We start from the raw sequence: 19,346 nt of genomic DNA, 5'->3' as shown, positions 1-19,346 counted from the left end.
TATACTTAAAACTATCCTTGCCTAAATAAAGCTTTTCCCTTTGAGTCCAAAATAAAATAAAATAGCAAGTCAATACACTTTTCTGGTGCTTATAATGTAGTTTTTAAATTTTACCAAAGTATATATTATTTCCACTTTCACGTATTTTGTGTTCCCTCCTTAATCAGCCTTCCGCTGCTTCCTTACCTGTTCTCTCAGTGCCCCATTGTAAATAGTCAGGTCACCAGAATCATCGTACTGGAGTACTTGACTCGAAATAATCACTCCAAGCAACTTTCACAAAGGCAAACTCCTTGTTCACGCAGGAATATGAAATCATACAAGTACAAGACACAACTCAGATTGTCCTACCACCTGCCATATTATATATTCCCACCTCCTTGGAAGGCAGAAGCATCCAGGATGCCAGTGAGGAGGTATTGGTCCCTTTTGCAGGGCCTTACATTGGTTTACACAGCCTCAGATATACCTTAAATATAACAGTTTCTGTATTTTCAAACAATTAAAAAAAAAAAAAAAACACAACAAAAAACAAACCCAAAACTACCAGTATATTCTACAGCTGCAGGAGCTCATTCCTCAGAATTATCTTTGTGGAGCTGATGCCTTAATCTAGGCCTGCCTTGTTTTGATAAACTGTGTCTCCCCCACCCCTAGTTTTATTTTGTGGGTTTGGGGGGAGAAGGCAGTTTGGTTGGTTGGTTGGTTTTTTTAAAAAAGGCATTTAATGATGATCAACACACCATTAATCAATTCAGGCAAACGTGTTTCGTATTTGATACAATTAATGTCCATCAGCCTATATAGCGTCCATCTCACCACGGTTAGACTAGTGACTCTTGAAAATAACCAGCCCATCATTATTAATTCTTCTGACATTCTGATAGAACATTTAATCATTATAAATTAATTTTGCATTAATGAGGCTGTAATTAATATGCATTTCCACAGGAATTTATGAAGATTTAGTAATTAATTCATCCATATAGGTTCTAATTCCCAAGGAACATAAATCAAGTAAATCGAACAAATGTTCCCAAACACCAATTTTGTTGTGTGAAAGGATGCTGTATTTACACAAATAAACCCAACTAATATACTGACATTTTAGGGTTCCCCCTCACCCCTTGGAAGAAATTCCGCAACCCTTTTCTTGAATATCCATTTTGGCAGTTTGGGAGTTCTCATGGAAATGGCATTCAAACAGCTGTGCTTACATAAATGCTTCCTAATTCTGCTCAGTGCCCCGATATACAGCACATTTCCTAAATGACAGTGCTGTTTGTTTCCAGTTTCAGCATTTTATAAATTCTCTGAGTTTGTATATGAAAAGATAGGCACATCATGTGAGTGCCTCCAAAAGTCAACTAACACAACTGTACGTAAACTGTAACAAAACCAAAAATCATCTTATGGAATGCGAGAGCCTCTGTTCATAAATCTAATTTCAATAATAAATCTTAATCTTTTAAGCAATAATCCCTCCTCCCCTGCCCCTCTAGCCTCCCAGTATTATGCTGCAGGGGATATCACATTTCATTATATTTGGCACGAGAGTTTAAACTGCATTTAAACCAGAAGACTGCAAGATCCCCAATTGTTCCAGTGTAGGTGGACCTCCATACTAACTGGAAGCATTAAGCTTTACTCCATTATATTAATACTTTCAACACGTACTTGCATAATTTTTTTTGTTAGTCAGTGCTATGGGTTTGTGTGGCGGGGGTTTTGGTAGCAGGAGACGGGGCTGCAGGGCCGGCTCCTGTGAGAAGCTGCTAGAAGCTTCCTCAGCAATAAGCAGGACCCACCTCTGGCCCAGGCCGAGCCCATCAGGGACAGTGGTAACACCTGTGGAGGACAGATTTAAGAGGGGAAACCTGCAGTGAGTAGGGGACTGGAATGTGAGAGGAACCCCTCTGTGGGTGCTGAGGTCAGTGAGGAAGGAGGGGAGGAGGTGTGCTGGAGGAGGGGATGCCCCCCCAGCCTGTGAGGGGAGTGGAGGCCCCCCAAGATGGCCGTGACTCCGTGGGAAAGCCCACGCTGGAGCAGTCTGTGCCTGAAGGACTGCAGCCTGCGGAAAGGACTCACGTTGGAGAAGTTTGTGAAGGGCTGTCTCCCGTGGGAGGGACCCCACGGTGGGGCAGGGGACAAGTGAGGAGGAGTCCTCCTCCCCCCGGAGGAGGAAGGAGCAGCAGAGACGAGGTGTGAGGAACCGACCCCAGCCCCCGTCCCCTGTTCCTCTGGGGAGAGAGAACCGGGAGCGGGGCTGAGGCGGGAGGGCTGGCTGTTCTCAGGTTTGGTTTTACTTCCTAATATCCTCGTTTTGATTTGATCGGTAGTAAGTTAAATCGATTTTGTTTCTTCCCCAAGTTGAGCCTGTCTTTTGCCCATGACCACAAGTGGGGAGTGATCTCTCCCTGCCCTTGTCCCGACCCACGAGCCTGCCTTTATATTTTCTCCTCACCCCACCGTGTTCGAGGGTGTCAGTGAGTGAGCAGCTGCGTGGTGCTTTATTACCGGCTGGGCTGAAACCACGACAGTCAGAAAACGGGAGATCAGATGTCACGGATTGCTATGCCTTCCAAGGTATGAATCCTCTTTCTGCAAAATTACCAGTCCAAAGTACAGTCATACGGCAATTTTGAAATTCAGTATCTGCAGATATGAACATATCATCCTTCTACAGGTAACAGCCAAAACAGAGTCTCACTGTATACCCAGGGGGAATGTTGTGCCGCATGTGGAATGGCAGCGTGCCGTAAGCCCCGCTCCCGTTCCAGCGCAGGGCTCGCAGGATGATGCCACTCTGCTCTCCCAGACAGAGAGATGCTGTGGGAATCCTGTGGCTCAGTTACTGTGCTGCCTTAAAACCTCATTTAGGAACCAAAATGATCTCCTTTCTGTACTCATGGTTTCCCAAAATCACCCATTACAAATACAACTTCCATTTTGAGCAGCCACAAAGCCTGGAAAAAGTCCCGGCTTTTCCACCTTTGACTCAGGTACTTCATTTTACCAAAAAGCTATTAACTCGTTGCCCAGAGAGATTTATCTGACTTGTGCCACTTAAGTGTTTTCTTACATTTAGATGGATAAGCCATTACAGGGAAGATCCGGACCACTGAAAAAAAAATCTCTGCATCATTGAGGAGAGATCCATTTATAGTAGAAAAGACCAAGGAAAACAACGTTAAGCACTGTTGCCGTTTGCTGCTATCTTGTTATCCAACAAGAAGATATTGGAGGCAATAACATAAATACCCTCCGAGGGTTTTTTAAATTACTGCTGGTGTTCTCCCTCTTACTTGGGACAGCTCTCAGCCAGCTACCTCTGAAGGAAGAAATCACAAAAAAACGGGTCAGCTAATACAGAAACCTAGGGATGAGCGTCAGCACCTACATTATGGATTTCATGGGCCACATCCAAGGCATCCCAGTGGTCCCAGCGGAGCACCTGCTGAATGGTGGGAGAAGAGAAACCAGCCCCAAAGAGCCCTGTGGCACAGGGTCCTCAACACCGACAGGACTCTCCTATGGTCAAATAGTACAAATTTCCATACTGAGATATTTTTACCTTACTGGTTTTACATAAAAACCAATTTATTTTCTAAAGAAAGCCATTGCCGATTATCTTGGGAAAAGTTGCCTACGCTGCCAAGTTATTTTGTTTGCTGTCTGTCTCGTGTTCTTTAAAAGCCCTCCTAAAAGGCCTCCATTTCTTTCTCTTTGCCACATTGGAAATTCCTCACTTCAAATTCACTGGCATTCAGAAAATAGCCACACTAGAAAGCTTAGCACAGCAAATTAGTCTGAAGTAGGTGCCTCACTGGGCCAGGATCAGTATGGAGACTTAATCTGTAAACTGGTTTCCACAGACATAAATTAAATTTAAAAGGCCTGGAAGACATGTTCACAAATGATTCACATAATTTAAATCACTCCTTTGCAGTGCTGAGATTTAGGAATATTTGCGTAGTTTTGTTTTGGGGTGGTTTTTTTTTTTTTTTAATTTATTGCTTCCTGCATAGTCACTTGGAAAAAAAACCCACAAAACAACCCAGCTGTATATCATTGTTCTGCAGACTTAAGAGAAAGGAAAAGAAACTGCTTGGTTCACAATCAGCATTCACCACAGGTAACAGGCACTGATTTACTTGCCTCAGACTTCCAGTTCTGAATTATTCACAAAAAGCCACTTGCCATTTCAATGGTAAGACAATAGTGCTCCTAAAATCTTAATTAAGGTCACCAATCAAAATGGAAAAATTCAGCAGGAACACAAATAGCTTTGCAGAAAATGTTATGGTAAGTGAAAAACATTTATTAACTCAGAGACATTGCAATCTTGACCTGACATAAGGCTGAAACAGTTGCGGTTTGAGATAGCTTTTGTTAATACAACAGGTGCCACAATCGAACCAGTTTTTCCATTTTGAAGGACTCCAAGAGCTTCCTCGGAGGCCCATTGGCACTAAAAGTGTTTGTTCTTAACCAACGAGAGACACTTTTTGATGTGCCTGCAGTGTATCTGCAAATCAAACGCTGGCTTCAAGTCAGCGACAGTCTGGTCCAGCCAGGAATAGGTAACTGGAAGTAAGAGTACCTCGGTCCTCCCCAGGACAGCTCTACAGGGAACCAAGAAATTTTAACCCAAATATTAGATGTCCATTACCTGGATCTAGGTCATAACCAAACCCAGAAGTCTCTGCTTTTGACATAACTTTGGCTATCTACGATTGTCTTCTGTACGTTCCTCCACAACGCACGAAATCCTGCTGTTGCTGACATCCAAGGAAAGACCTACCCCTGCTTTCACCAGGCTAGGATTTTATCCCTTTTGTATAGCCAGGAGATCAAGTGAGTTCCACATGTGGTTTGTGGATTCCTCTGAGAGCGGAAAAAGAAATCCAAGTGACACTCAAACAAAGGATGGAAAAGAAATTAAAGGGGAAATATGATGATATAATTTTAGTTTAAATCCATCCTAAGACAGCTAGAGAAAGCCATGGGAGCATTATATATATATATATATACACACACACACACACATATATATTCCTACCCCATTATAAACCCAAAGCTTACAAAAAATAGAATTAACTACCACATTAAGTTTTGCAAATCTGGAAGAACCCTGAAATGAATGTTTCTTCTTGTCCTGTTCCTTCAACCAACCAGAGATATGTAGGCAAAAAAATCTACCACTCAGTAGTTCTCAGCTATTTTCCATTGGCCCATTGCCATTCCTCTCCTTGGAATTCCCCATTAAAGCACCAAACCCCTTCATCAATACAGAAAATGATCTACCCTTTTTGAAGCTGACACCTGCAAAGTCATATGCTCTTGTGTGTCTGCAACCTCAAAAAAAAAAAATAAAAAGGAAAAAAACCCCCCAAGCTTTGCTCTCAAACCCAGTAATACTTAATGCAGGGTTCAGTACATTATACCGCTACATCTACCACTTTTTGGTAAGGCAAAACTAATTCTTACACTTGCTACCCATTATCAACTGGAATGTCTTCTCCCATAGCAATTGCCCCAAATAAAAAATGAACCTTCCAGGAGACTGAAGATACCCTTGTATAACCAAGGCCATACACAGATCTTTGCACAAATACCCAAACCCCCTTTCTGCCTAAGGCTCAGGAACATTCAGGCACCAGAAAACAGATTAGATGTTCAAATAATTTATTTTAAGTAACATCATTTTTTAATATATTGCCTGAATAAATACTTCCATTTATATCACACCATCAAAGAATATCAAATATGAAAAATGTGGCTTTCTGGCCAAGCCATGTTATCACTTTAAGATTAATAGTTTTCTTTAATATGATAAATGTTTCAGAACATAGAACTTGCATAATAATGAGCTCTTTAAAGACTGGGGCTTTTTTAATCTACTGAGTGTCAAACAGGGACATTTACAATGAAGTACAAAGTTCTACCAAGAGTTCTTTAGGAAGGAGAGCTTAAATTGGCTTCTGAGGTCTGGTCAGCCACATATATATGTTTCTCTATGCAAGAGTTCTTCATCTTGCTAAAACTTGTGATAGTAAGGTTGTGGTCATCCACAAATGAATAACTCAGTGTCGAGCTAATTTATTGAAGTAACTCGAGTTAAAACGCAAACACACATAGAGGCTGAAGTTATGCCTTGTTATTTCAGCTACCAATGCTGACATCCAACACCTTTTTTTTTTCCTTTTCCTTTTTTAATTGCCAAGAGTATTTTGGAAAGCCTATTAAGTAGACAGTTAAGAAGTTAAGGAGGAGATGACAGATGTTATATTAAATCAGCTCCTCTATACCACCCAATGTTTCACATCTTTGTCCCTGTACCATGCCAAGGAACAGTGTAGGCCTCCTATTAAAGTAGTTATCAGGCACTTCATTACACCCTTTTTTTGATATGGAGTTTCCATTAAGCAAATACTTCTCACTTAGATGTTTCTTTATTTGTCTTGTATTTTCCTAGCTGTGGATTAGCAACTTCTAAAGGGACTGCAGTAAAAAAAACCATCTAAAAATGTGGCTTAGCATGATGTCCTTGATTAGGCTTTGTAAAAAGAGGAAATTAGGGATGAGAGTCACAGCTTGCTACTCTATATTCAATTAGGACTGACTTCTTTGTGGCTGTGGTTCATGCAGGATGTGCAGCTATCTAATACAGCCCGATTCTGGCAGCAGAACAATTAGAATGCAAAGCATAACGTAAAACAGGCCCTGGCAATATTTTTTCCCTTTGGTTGTGACATCTTCAGCAGACTTAAACCATCAGTCATCAGATTGTGTCCTACGCTGAAATTCCAAACTCATATTCTGAAACCGAAGGCAGCTTTTAAAATACTTAACGATGCCAAAATTGAAGACGATAGGACTGAAGAAAGCAAGCGGAGAAGGGCTTTGATGCCTACGCACGCACATATGTACAAAATCTAAGAGAAAAATAAACGCTGTACTTAAGCGCATCCTAAAACTGACCTCTGTCCTGTGGCGAGCTCAGAGCAGGCTCTTACGTCGACTGATAGATCATTAACGCGCTCAAGGCGTGCAACGCTCAAGCACGCCGCCACCAATAACAAATCTTGCACATCTCCCTTCTTTTGCAGGACCCGCTTTTAGCGAAGATTCGAAGGCTCTGGCAGGGTTTTCCTGCCTCACAATAACCATCGATCGCCCTTTCTCCCCAGCTGGTCTGCACAGCTTCCTGATGAGGTGGCCTTGCTGCAGAGTATAGCGCAAAGTCAAGTCGCAGGCAGACTAAAATACCTTTCTTCCTACACGTTTCCACCCCGGGGCTATTTTTTCCTCCAGACACACAATCTTAAGCAGCCTTCTGTTTCACTGATGATAGTTCAGGTACCTCAATGGCAGCTTGGACGGCAACGAGAAGGAAACACAATAAATACCCAAACAACCTCCGTCTCCGGAAGCCCGTAAATTGCCATCCGCCAAGAGCTGGGTAAGTCTACTGGAAAATATCACTCTGGTTTTGCCTTATTATGTTCTTTCCCAGCTATTGGCCACTGTTAGAGACAGAGTGCTGTCCTAGACTGATGTTTGTCTGGATCTGGGACATTCTTAAATGTGCATGCTGTGCTCCTGCATGCTGGTCTACCCATCAACTGCAAGGGGGAAAGAGTTCAAATCCTCTCGCTTTTTCCTTTGGTATGAGGAATATGCTTTGGTCCCTCCATTCTTAACTGGTAGAGTTCCCAGGAGTTGTATTCTTCCTCCCAAATTCTGTTATAATTCACTATTTCTCAATGTTATTTTCATTAAAAACCAAGAAAAATACACTTAAAAGGGAACATCAAGTTGGGCTGTTGGGTATTATTCAATGATCAGAAAGAAGCGTGGAATATTTATTCATTTCAAAACCAGCCAATTAACAAGGTATCGTGACAAGCCACCCAAACACCTTCAGAAATGACATACTTACCCTTTAGTTTGAGGTCCACGTTGTGTCGCAGCCAAGGATAAACACCATAGTTTGACATGTCTTCAGGAATAGGGTGATTATATATCCAGCCATCACAGGCAAATCGATAAAAGTTCTCACACGGATCTATGGATTGATTTATCTTGCTTAGGATGCCAGCAGCTGTAAAAAAGACACCACATAGATTTTGTGGAACACTTTTTCCTAAACAGAGAATTAAATGAGGCCACAGTCTAGAAATTGTGATTAACTTTCACCAGTCTCTGCAACGTGAAGCTGGCCTCACTTGCAAGCTAAGCCTTGCTGTTCTAGGACTGATGTGTGCCCTGATCTCTGCCATTTTTTAAAAAGCAGCAAGAGTACCACCCAGCTTCTCTAGCATCTAACAGTGGCTACATAAGAAGAAAAAAAAAAAGAAAAAAAGACAAAATATCTGCAGTGAATGTTCTTGAGTGCTGTGCAGCAATGACCACTGAACCTAGCACTACAGGAACATGAACTGCTGGAGCCAGACACCCAAAGACAGGCTCTCCATTGTTGCCATGATAATAGAATTAAGTGCCTGAGGAATTTAGTAGCAATACATATGAGCAGACTGTAATTAGCATTCCAGAAATTATGCACTGTTTACCTTCAGCTGAATAGCTGCACAGGAAAACAAATCAAGTTCAGATCTACCATTCACTGGAAAAGGTAATTGTATTATTTTCAGCTCCGTTTTGTGACTGCATCCCCCCAGTTGCTATTGTGGGTGAGACTGGTAAGAGAGAGATCAGTCTGACAAGCCAGAGACTTAATAGCTTTTGAGTATCTAATCATAGAACCACAGAATAGTTTGTGTTGGAAGGGACCTTTAAACATCATCTAGTCCAACCCCCCTGCCATGAGCAAGGACATTTTCAACCGGATCAGGTTGCTCAGAGCCCCGTCCAGCCTGACCGGGAATGTTTCCAGGGATGGGGCATTGACCACCTCTCTGGGAAACCTGGGCCAGGGTTTCACCACCCTCAGCATAAAAAAGTTCTTCCTTAGATCTAGTCTGAATCTGCCCTCTTTTAGTTTAAAACCATTACCCATTCCATGCATTATAGTGATGGTGGCATAAATCTACATAGGTCAAGTAACACAGAATATGTGGATACTGGACATTTTTTGGCTAAATGATCACGTGTTTTGAGGCTTATCCAAATAACTGATTAAAAATCCTAGCAGGAAATCTGATAATTTTACAGACTTTATGATACTATTTCTAGCATCCAGTAACTCTTCTTCATCCACTAAGAAATGTCATAGGAAGAGTCACTCTGTGTCTCGCCCGTAATTCTCTCTCTCACGTTAGAAACTCTCAAACCGACTACACTGAAGACATTTTGGTCCTTGGCAATTTTCTATCACTCCTGAAAAGCTGTTCAGCAAGGCAGGGCTCGGGTCTTGAGACATTACGTAGTCACTGCCCAGAGCACTCTGAACTAAAACAGTCAGGTCATTTAGGTGTCCAAGTCTGCCTTGGTGCAAAATCCCAGCTTCTGCTGAGCTTATCAAAAAATCCATGTTATTTTGTGTGCATGTGAGAAGAAGAAAGCCAATTCAGATTCAAACTTCTTCAGTGACTTTTTTTTTTGTTCTGAAGCTCAAAATGAAGCACCCACACCTTTTTTTTTTTTTTTTTTTTTTTTTTTTTTTTGGTTGGGGTTTTGGGGGTGGTGGTGTTTTGTTTAGTTGTCCCACCTTGCTTACATATTTGCAGTCATTCAAGAATCGGCTCCGGAGGGTGATGCCCAGGGCGGCCAGGAGCACTGTCAGTGTCACACAGGGCAGAAGCAGAATGGCAAGAAACGTCCTGGGAATGTTGAGATCTGCAAACTTCTTGCTTTACGGAGCCCCACAGAACTTGTCAGGATTTCAAACCACTAGCCAAACACCTCACAGTACCAGCTTAATATGGTTCAGAATGGAAATAAATACTCATATAAGTTCACACAATGTCCACTTTGTTTCCAGTAAAACAGCTCTAGGGGCAGATTTCCAGATGTGGGAACTATTGTTTGATCTTTGCTCTCGAGACGCTCAATGACAAAACTCTCATTGACGTAGCGCAAGCAAAACTCTGTCAGAACTGACCAGTGCAAAATGGGTGTCTCTCCAGTCCCACCAAGCCCGGTCCCTTTAGCTCACATTTAATATTAATAGATGTTCGAGCTCTACAAGGGTTACCACATGTATCTCTGCATGGGGAAAAGGGCCTGCCAATATGGAAGTAGCTGCAGATTTTGAGTTTTAGTCACCACATTACCATTGTGCAAGTCTGTGCAAGATCTGGCCCTAAAGCATCTCTGTGCCTTAACAAATCACTTGCTGGTTTTCTGACTACTGGGAAGGAAACAACAAAATACACCTGAAGGTCAAGTCACCCAACATTTTGTTTCTTATTAAAAAAATAAACAATCCCTATGGGAAACTTTGAGTTAACCTGGGTAGAGTTAAACCGATTTAAAACATGATTTTTAATGGTAGAAAATAAACAGATCTGCAGCAACTTAAACAGTGACTTTTAAAAAAGTTTGGGGTTTTTTTTTTCCCTCATTGTTAATGAAGCTTTCTGACTAAATTGTATCATGGAAAAAATTTAAGCAGTATAAATACCTCATTAACATACTATAATCACAATATAATAGAGAAGATAAAATTGTTGCTTACCAGCTTCAATACATTCTGAGGTCAAACAGTACCGTTGCTTCGGATGAAACTTTATAAGACCTTGGCTAACTGCAAAATGGAAAACCATAATGAGATCATTTGTAATGAATTTTGACCATTGCAGCCAAATGTTGCGTACTTGATCATTCAAATGTCAGCGCAAGCTCTGGCCCTAATGCATCTCTGCCGACATCGATTTAAACCAGTTAGAATGTATATTAAGTAAACACCGTGGCTCGTAACAAATAATTTTCCCCTCCTGTGCCTGCTTTCTCCTTCCTCTGCCTTTGCTCGTAGGCAGCACGGAGCAAGGGCTGTCTCAGAGGACGTTTGCGCAGCGCCGGGAGTGCCACCACTTCAGCCTGGCGGCGAGCATCACCGCGATCAATTAATCGTCGTTGCCATCATCCTCCAGAGATGCACCTTTCACAGCTGGCAACACAACGCGGAGCTACCCGGCCACCTTCGGCAGGGTTCCCCCAGCTCCTGCCCAGCCGCGGGGATGGCGCTGCGCTGCCGAACCCTGCGCCGGCACGACCCAGCGCCAACGGGACGCCTCCAGGGTCCCCTCGTTCCAGCCTGGAATAAACCAGGGAGCAACAGGCACAGGGAGAGACGTGCTTCATAAGGCACAGCGCAGTTTCTGTCCGAACCGGCTTCCAAAAGTATTGCAATTGTATTTGCTTCTAAAAACCTTGGCGGCAAAAACGAGGCGATTGTCAGTTAATGCTGCTCATCTTGTAAAAATGTGTATTACAGCTGCCACTGAAACTTAAGCATAGGAATTGCTAATTTCAGATACTGCTGTCAGGCAGCAAATATGCAGATAATTGATACTTGGGATGAGGATGGGAGAGTCCCAAGGGGTAGATGAAATAAGACTCAGTAGATGTGCTCAGTAGACATAAAGAAATGTCTCGTTATATCCATTATCTTAATAACTCAGGCCATGGCAAAAATACAAAAGAAAAAAAAAAAACCCCAAACAAAAAAACCCAACAATCGACTATATTAAGGTATCGTAGCTGTACCAGTACTGACAGTTATAAAGCAATTTCTCCTGTAGTTATCTATTATTCAAAAGGGATAGAAAAACGTGAAATGGTATTTCAGCACAGGAAAAATTTACTATAAAAACCCTAAAGCTATAATTGAATATAAAGCTGTTTCATCTCTTCCAACCTCATAGCTTTAATGACAATTAATGACAGAAATGGCTGGATTTCAATCAAATTTTCTTCAAAACTGAGAACGTGAAACTATTTCTGGACAACTTTACCAAAGCTTGCATTGACTCAGTGAAACACAACCCCTCAACAACCTTTGTAAATTAGCCAAGAACTACACAAGATTGAGGCATATAAAGATTGTAACTGAAATATTGAAGAACAGCAGAAAATAGAGAAGTGGAGGTCTCCAGAACATGATTTTGAGCCACATGAAATACAAATAATGGATAATCTGCCTATTAATTGAGTGTTGCACTCCTCCCAACTCACCTCTTTCCCCGCTTTAAAGTTAGCTTTTTCGAACCTGTCCAGGTCTTGAAAGTTTGCTAGATTTTTTTTCTTAACAAAGCAGAGAAAGGAGGGAAAATCCCAGACACCATTTATTTCTTTTGCACTTGATGGAAAATGAGGGAAAATGAAAAAGAATCAGTAAAGAATCTGAAATAGTCCTCGTAGTTTTGATACTTGTAAACAAAAGCACAATACCCTTTTGACTAGTTTTGTTCTGTTTACAACTTCATCATGAGAGCAAATGAAAAAAAGTCTTTGGCGGTAACATTTCCCTTTTAATTAACAGCTAATTTTGATGGGAAAACTTTTCTTGGTTTTGTTCTCTTACCTTGTTGTTGTTAGAGAACTAACCATGAGATTATTACCTATAGTTGTGGTTGTAACACTTAGTGTCCCAGCTTCTTCCTTTATAAGCCTGTTCCCAGATTCTTAAGCAAATACCCACTGTAATTAAGGTCCCCATAAAAATCCAAAAGGGGAAAAAGCCTACAAATATGCAGACGCAAATAATGCGGATGTTCCTCTAACCTGAGAAGTCCAAAGGGCTACCAAGTCAGGAGGAGAGGCTACCAAATCGAGGTTCAAAGCTGCCTGAATTCTTGCTCAAGGGAACTGGAGAGCCACCCGAGGTGATGCCAAGTGACTTCTCCGGTAGCTCCCCCCTGAAGCCACGGTGTGGCTACAGCCAGTACGGGCAAGTAACGGTAAATAAAAATATGTGATTCTCCCAGATTCCTCTTAGAGTTGTAGGGGCTCTGAGAAGAAGGAGGAGAAGGCTACGTTTCACTCCTCAGGCTGGAAAATTGAAGGGAAATTGTTTCAGGTCTACCAGAAACTGCAAGTTTTGCAGATTAAATGAAGACTAAAGAAAAAAGGTGATCTTGAGGTGCCTGAAATGTTTCACACAACCAGAAAGAACGGTCTCCTTTCCTACAGTTTAACAAAACTAAAAAAAGAGTTAAACTCAAACTTACAAACAAAACACAGTGTCACAATGAAACATAGAAACATTGCATTGACACAACATTAAACCAAAACAATTTAACTTTTTTCCCTCACTCTTTCAGTCAAAAACCTCAGACAATTTCCAAACAAATCCTAAAAACCTCTCGGTTGACCCAAGGCCAGCATTTTTATTTTCTTAGCAGTTATGCCAATGAAAATTTTGACACTGAATCCCTGGCTATGGAACAGGCCTCAGCACACTTAGAAAACCACCTCCAAGAATTAATGTATTTGCTTGAATTTTCACGTCTGGTCTATGGACAAAGCACTCCTATCTCCGACAAGCTATGGTGGTAAACATCTATTGCTTTTTACAAGCAATAAACTATCTAGTGCTAAAAAAAAGAAATAAGGTCTCTCCATTACTCCCTGGTGTTTGATATTGTATCCTTTAAGTGAAAAACATTATTTTTCATCTAGAAACAGTATTCTGCACTAACAAGTTGAAGATTAAATCCTGCTCACGTTTATAGAGTTTTGTTGAACTGAGGGGGATTACTCGCATACACAAAAGTTACTTGCCTGCAAATGTTTGTAGAATTTGCTCTAGGGCAGAAAAACACTAGCCGAGTACGAGCCTCGTGCTTTAAATATTCTATAGAAAGCCTGGCATAATTTTCTCTGTTGTGATTATAAACGAAGCAAACCTTTCAAACAAGATTGCAAGATCATAAATGATCGGAGGGAAGCAAAAGATATGCTTAGAGGCTAAGTTCCCTCCAGTCCAGGGAAATCTGTGTTGGTCTAAAGAAATGAAAAGTTGGGCTGAATCAGTCCAAAAGAGGATCTGTCTCTGCAAGTTCCTACAGGGTACAGCACTGCTTTCTCTTCTCTGCTTGGTGGTTTTGGGTACATTTATATTTCTTCACATCATTTTATAGGTGTAGGCATATGCTTCCATGCGATATTCCAAAAAAACCAATCTACAGATGATTCCAAATCCCAGAGAGGTAAAACTAATTCCTCCTCTACTGTGTCCAGTTACAGCTTATAAATGTGATCAAAACATTTTAATTTCATCCCAGATGTGCTCTTTATTATTTTTGCAAAGATGACTTTGCAATTCATCGTAGAAGAACAGAAAGATCTAAAAAAATGTGCAAGCATATGCACTATTGAAGCCTTCTACAGGAATTCTAGTCAAGCCCTAAATGAAAACCAAATGAAGGAAAACCCAAAAGATTCCATAAAATGTGTGCACTACAGATTCATTTTTAGGAGACAGAAAATACCAGTCCACATCGGTGACAATCTGTGAGTTCGTAATCAGCATTAGTGACATGCATAATCTCACCCGTTTCTCCCCGTTCTGCAAAAGGACCCAGTTCTGGCTAGAACACGTTCAAATTAGTATCCAAATTCAAATCCAGCATTCAGAAAGTTACACGAGCTCACGTTGCACTTTCCAGCTCTAGCGCTCCCGCAACAAATCCCTTTCCTGGCACATTTCCATTTCGGGATAAATACAAAACAGTGGGGGAAAGAAGAAGAGATCGAGCTTTTCACCAAACCACGGGCAACAAACCACCCGGCAGACGGGCTGGGGAGGGTTGCGTTCGGGTGAGCCTCGACCTTTTCGCTTACCCAAGAAAAGCGCGGTGCCGAGCACGACGGTGCCGCTGACGAAGACGCCGAGGGCGATCCGCGTGGCTCTGCCGGCCGCTCTCCCGGCCTCGGGTACCGTCTCTCCTTCCATCGGGATGGCTTGGGACGGGCTCGCTCCGGCAGAAGTCCGGTTTTCCTCTGCTGCGGTGGTGTCAGTATTTCAACTCTTCATGAGCTGCACCCATGAGCTCTCCTCCTCCTCCTCCTCCTCCTCACAACGCCAGGTTTCTGTCGTGAACCATTGCCTAGGCGCCTCCTGCTCTCTCCCTCTCCAAGGAAAACCGTGTGTAAAAGAGGAGCCGTCTCCCACGTTTTCCTCCGACCAGGAGGAGGAAAGGCGAGCGGTGACCGCTGTCTGCGCAGCCCTCGCTGCCGGTAGAGCCTCTCCGAGCCAAGAGCTCGGCAGTCCCCCTTATCAGGGGTTCCGAACACGAGGATTTCACAACGTTGCCGAACAGATGTTTTAGCTATCCAAACATATAGCCATAAACCCTTTACAATCAAAGCAGGGCTGCTGACAACTTTTACAAACACGAGACCGACGGAAGGTTTTCTTTTTTCTCCTTGCGCTTATTTAAAAAGACTAATTATCTGCTGACTAAAGTTTCCTCCTCTTAAACCATTCCTGCTGCATCATTTCGCTTCACCAGAAGAGATACCCACTCAGTGGACAAATCCCTTTTTAAAGCTTCCTAAGAGCTCTTAGAATATCATGTAGCATTTTATTTTGGGAATCTGGTATGTGACACTGCGTGCCAAAAATCACAGTCATGCAGCACAAAGCAATAATCAGCACAACCTACAGAATAGTGCTGCTTTAAAAGCTAGATTTTTTTTATTTTTTTTTTTTTTTCCAGGCAAGGTATTTCAGTCCTTGCTGATATGCAATGAATCTTAGGAGATGATCCTATGCTTCTAAGTACTACTATGAGCTTAGTGGAAAGTATCTACTTGGGACTTCAAGTTGGTGGGGGATAAAAAAAAAAATTAGAAAGCCTTATTTATATGGATTTCTCAGTTTCTGGCTTAGACTTGATAATCCTCTCTCCAGGTGGCAAGGTTTCCCCATTCATCAAATAACAAAATTAATCACTTCAGGGTGAATTCTCTGAGCTGCCTGTGACATTCAGCTCTCCGAGGAGCTCTCGCTTGCTCCAGAGCTGGACTTTCATGCAAAACCTAGGGATGCAGGGAGAGGCAGTGCCATGCTCATGCTCCCAACAGAAGTTTATGTGTCTGAGTTACTTCTATGCGGATTTAGGAGTTCTCACGCCAGCCCCCACCCATCCTGATAAAAAACTGCGCAAGTAGAGAGAAGAAAGGCTTATGTCACAAGGTTAGGGCACATATATCACAACGGCAAAGTTATCGGTTTGGAGACTGAACGGTTTTCCCTGTGAGCACCTGCACACAAGTTGTCCTGGATGCCAGATGGGCATAAAGGGAAAACCTGCTCCATCCAGAAGAAGACTTAGGAGTTTGAAGGCCCAGAAACCCTCGCTCCTCAAGCCCCTCTACAGCCTGGCTGGGGTCCTCCAAACAAAATGCCTTCATTTCTTATTCCTGTCCCTCTTTGCCAGCAAGCTCCAAGGAGGGCATTCCCATCTCTGCTTGGCACGGAACAGGAAAAAAGCATTTGTTCCTTTTCACCCGCCTACTTTTCCCACATTTAACCCATGATTTTTAACATCCATCAGCTGAGGAAGAAGAGGGAGGAGATGTCACAGAACCAGGAGGCCCACGAATGTCCCAGACAAGTGTTCCCATTCACACACGAATGGCTCCACGGGTGTGAGCAGATCCCTGGTTATAAACAATCCCCAGCACAAGCCTGGCAGCAGCACAGGTTTGAGAAGATATTCAGGCGACGTTGGCGCTATTGAGACTCCTAGTGATTTCTGATATGAGGACTCAAAGGGGCTGCCAAAAGGGCAGAAAACGCATGGACGTGCTGTGATCTCAACACTTAAATCAACTTTGCCCATGATCCAAATGCTGAGTAAGTCTCATAAGGACCCTTTGACAAGCATTTGGTATTGGTTGCCTGATGGTTTTCCTTCTATGTCAGCATTGAACCACCAACAATACAAATGCTGAACAGTTATTAGACCTATGCATACTGCCCATCAGCTTTTTATCCCACCAACCAACATTAAATGATCACATCTCTGCTCAAATTCCCCCCTACTTTATAACTTTAAAGGTTTGCTCCCCAGAGAAGTACTAGCATGTACTAAATATCACATTCTATTAGTGTTTCATTAACAGCATTTTGCCTTCAAGGTATGATCTCTTTCTAGGAAAACATCAGGCCAAAAACCAAGAACAGCTTTCAACAGTGCAAAGCAGCAACCAGTTGTTCGTCTTAGGAAAATTGTGAGAGGAAGCGGGAAAAGGGAAATAGGGAAGCTGATAAGAGGGAGAGGCTGGACAATTCAGTCCACCCTCCCGAACAGGCAAATAGAAGGTGAGGGCTATGGGAACATGCAGATATCCCAACAAGAACCAGCAAGCTCCAACTACAGGAGATCTCCTCTGGAGAGTCAGCCCCAAGCAGCACATGAACCTTATGGCAAGGAAATCACAGATCAGCTGCCAGCAACAGAATGACTTCTCCAAGTTTGGGAGAAGTTTGCAGGCTTATTTACACCGTGGCACCGTGTAAGTGTCCTTCCCTCTGGCTGTAGAGCCTGGTTGTAGTCAGTAACTCATCTTGGTCTCTCCAGCACATACAGAACTATGAAATTAGGGCTAAACCACAAACAGCTGCAGGCAACAGCTGCAGAGGTCCATCTCTGGCAGTGTTTGAAAAGGTGTGCGGAGTACATGTGAATCAGCTTCTGATACTGCTGATCAGTTACAGAAGTTTGTGGAATTTGATATGCGTTCCTGATGAGTGTGCTTGGATTTGGTTGCTTTGCTCACCATAACTCCAGTAGCTCTTTGGCAGGTATGAGATACAAGTTCCACGCTTACTGCTGGAACTGCTAACACCACTCCTGGCTATTATAGCCCAATAAGGCACTTAATGAGGCTGTGCAAAGACTCTGTTAAACATTCGTAAAACATTGAATAGACATCAGGGGAAAAAAAGTAATAATTAAATGCAACATGCTCTAAATCACTCTTCATTCACTCAGAATTGCCTCCACCCAAGATCTCAAACAATGGGATCGCTCTGGCCCTTATAACAATGCCAGGACCAGGCACAAACGTTTCCACCCAAACCCATATGCAAGAGCTGGCAAACCCGCTGGAACACGCTCCGGGCTGAACCCCAGCAAGAGTGCCCCAGCTTCTAGAAGTCTGTCTACATATGCAAGCGTGCGTGCATGCACATGAACGTACGCCCCCACATACAAGCACACGCGTGTTACCTTGCTCTTTCAAAGCAGACACAATTCTCACTTCCACCCGTTATGCCAGAGTCAGGCACGTGTGCTTGCTCAGAGCTAAGATCAATAGTACTATGTCAACTTCTCCCCACATAGCTTAGTTCAAGGAAGTTCCCATTTGCTTGAGGTTTGATTATTCAAAAGGCACACAAAACCCCACGTTTTGCCTAGTTTTTGCTGGCCACTGTCAAAACCAGAGTCACATAGGTGGCACTGGACGTCTGGAACAACAAAACCGCCTGAGGTCAGCACACGTTCAGCCCAAGCGTGCTGGAAGACCTGCCTGCAATGAGTCTGAGCCCTGCAAAACATTTTGTCGTTCTTGCATTTAGGAACTTTAAAGTGTATTAAAACAATTACTGATACTTTTAATGCAGACAGAAACTACAGTTCAGCATTAAGCGTAAGAACCAAAATAACGCATGTTAAACATACTAGGTGGCACCAATGCATTAGTTACAGAAGACGTTTCCTCAGAAGATGCTGTCCTCGTGGCGCACGTTAAAGACTTGCCTTATCGGGAGGCAACTGACAGGTTACCTTTAGAGGAATGAGTTAAGCTTGACAGAAGCAGCTCTCAATCAAAGCATCACAGCTTTGATGACGTCCTGTCGAGCATTTTTAGCTCACGGTGAAAGGAAGAACGTAGCCGCTACCACACCATTGGAGGCAGAGCCACCAGGTATAGCTTGAGTAGCTTCAGCACAAAAGCAGAGGTATATGCTGGCTGCATTAAAAGGGATTAATTAGTGCGGGTCAGAGTAAAGGCCGTATTCCATTTCATTTCAAGTGTTCCACAACGGAGCCTTGAACTGTTTTTTCAAACTATGCAGCCGTCATAGCCAGAACTGGCCAACTGGGCTTTCCGTACACACGACGTGCTTGAGAAACACCCAACACATTGCATTTGAAGACAGCTTGAATATTTGTCCTCAGATCTTGGAATCTTATAAGGGATATTCTCTTGGCTACAACACCTCCCCCCCCCCAATTTCCATGCTGCAGCCAACAGCAACCACACTCTGGCACAAATTCACATCTTTTATTCATGTGACAGATACAGCTGCAACTAAATAACCCCATTGTTTTCCACTGGTACAGCCACATCACGGAAGGTCTTGGTGCAGCTGGGAGAATGCGGGTCATTTATTAAGGGCCAATTCAGAGCCAACAGGCCTT

At 42.8% G+C, this 19,346-nt stretch overlaps 1 protein-coding gene across 1 annotated transcript in view; it reads right to left on the bottom strand.

Moving 5' to 3' along the window:
* Positions 1-15,837, bottom strand: part of PHEX (phosphate regulating endopeptidase X-linked) — a 100,487-nt gene extending 84,650 nt beyond the window's left edge. The window contains exons 1-3 of the mRNA XM_069784848.1: positions 14,752-15,837; positions 10,643-10,711; positions 7,946-8,107 (exon numbers count right to left, since the gene is read on the bottom strand). Of these exons, the coding sequence (XP_069640949.1) occupies positions 7,946-8,107; positions 10,643-10,711; positions 14,752-14,863 (343 nt within the window). The 5' untranslated portion in view covers positions 14,864-15,837. The remainder of the gene's footprint in view (positions 1-7,945; positions 8,108-10,642; positions 10,712-14,751) is intronic.
* Positions 15,838-19,346: the final 3,509 nt, after the last annotated feature.

Source organism: Haliaeetus albicilla, chromosome 6 (assembly GCF_947461875.1).
Source record: "Haliaeetus albicilla chromosome 6, bHalAlb1.1, whole genome shotgun sequence".
Lineage (NCBI taxonomy): Eukaryota > Metazoa > Chordata > Aves > Accipitriformes > Accipitridae > Haliaeetus > Haliaeetus albicilla.
Note: the sequence above shows the minus strand (reverse complement) of the source record. Positions and strands in the feature narration are given on the sequence as shown.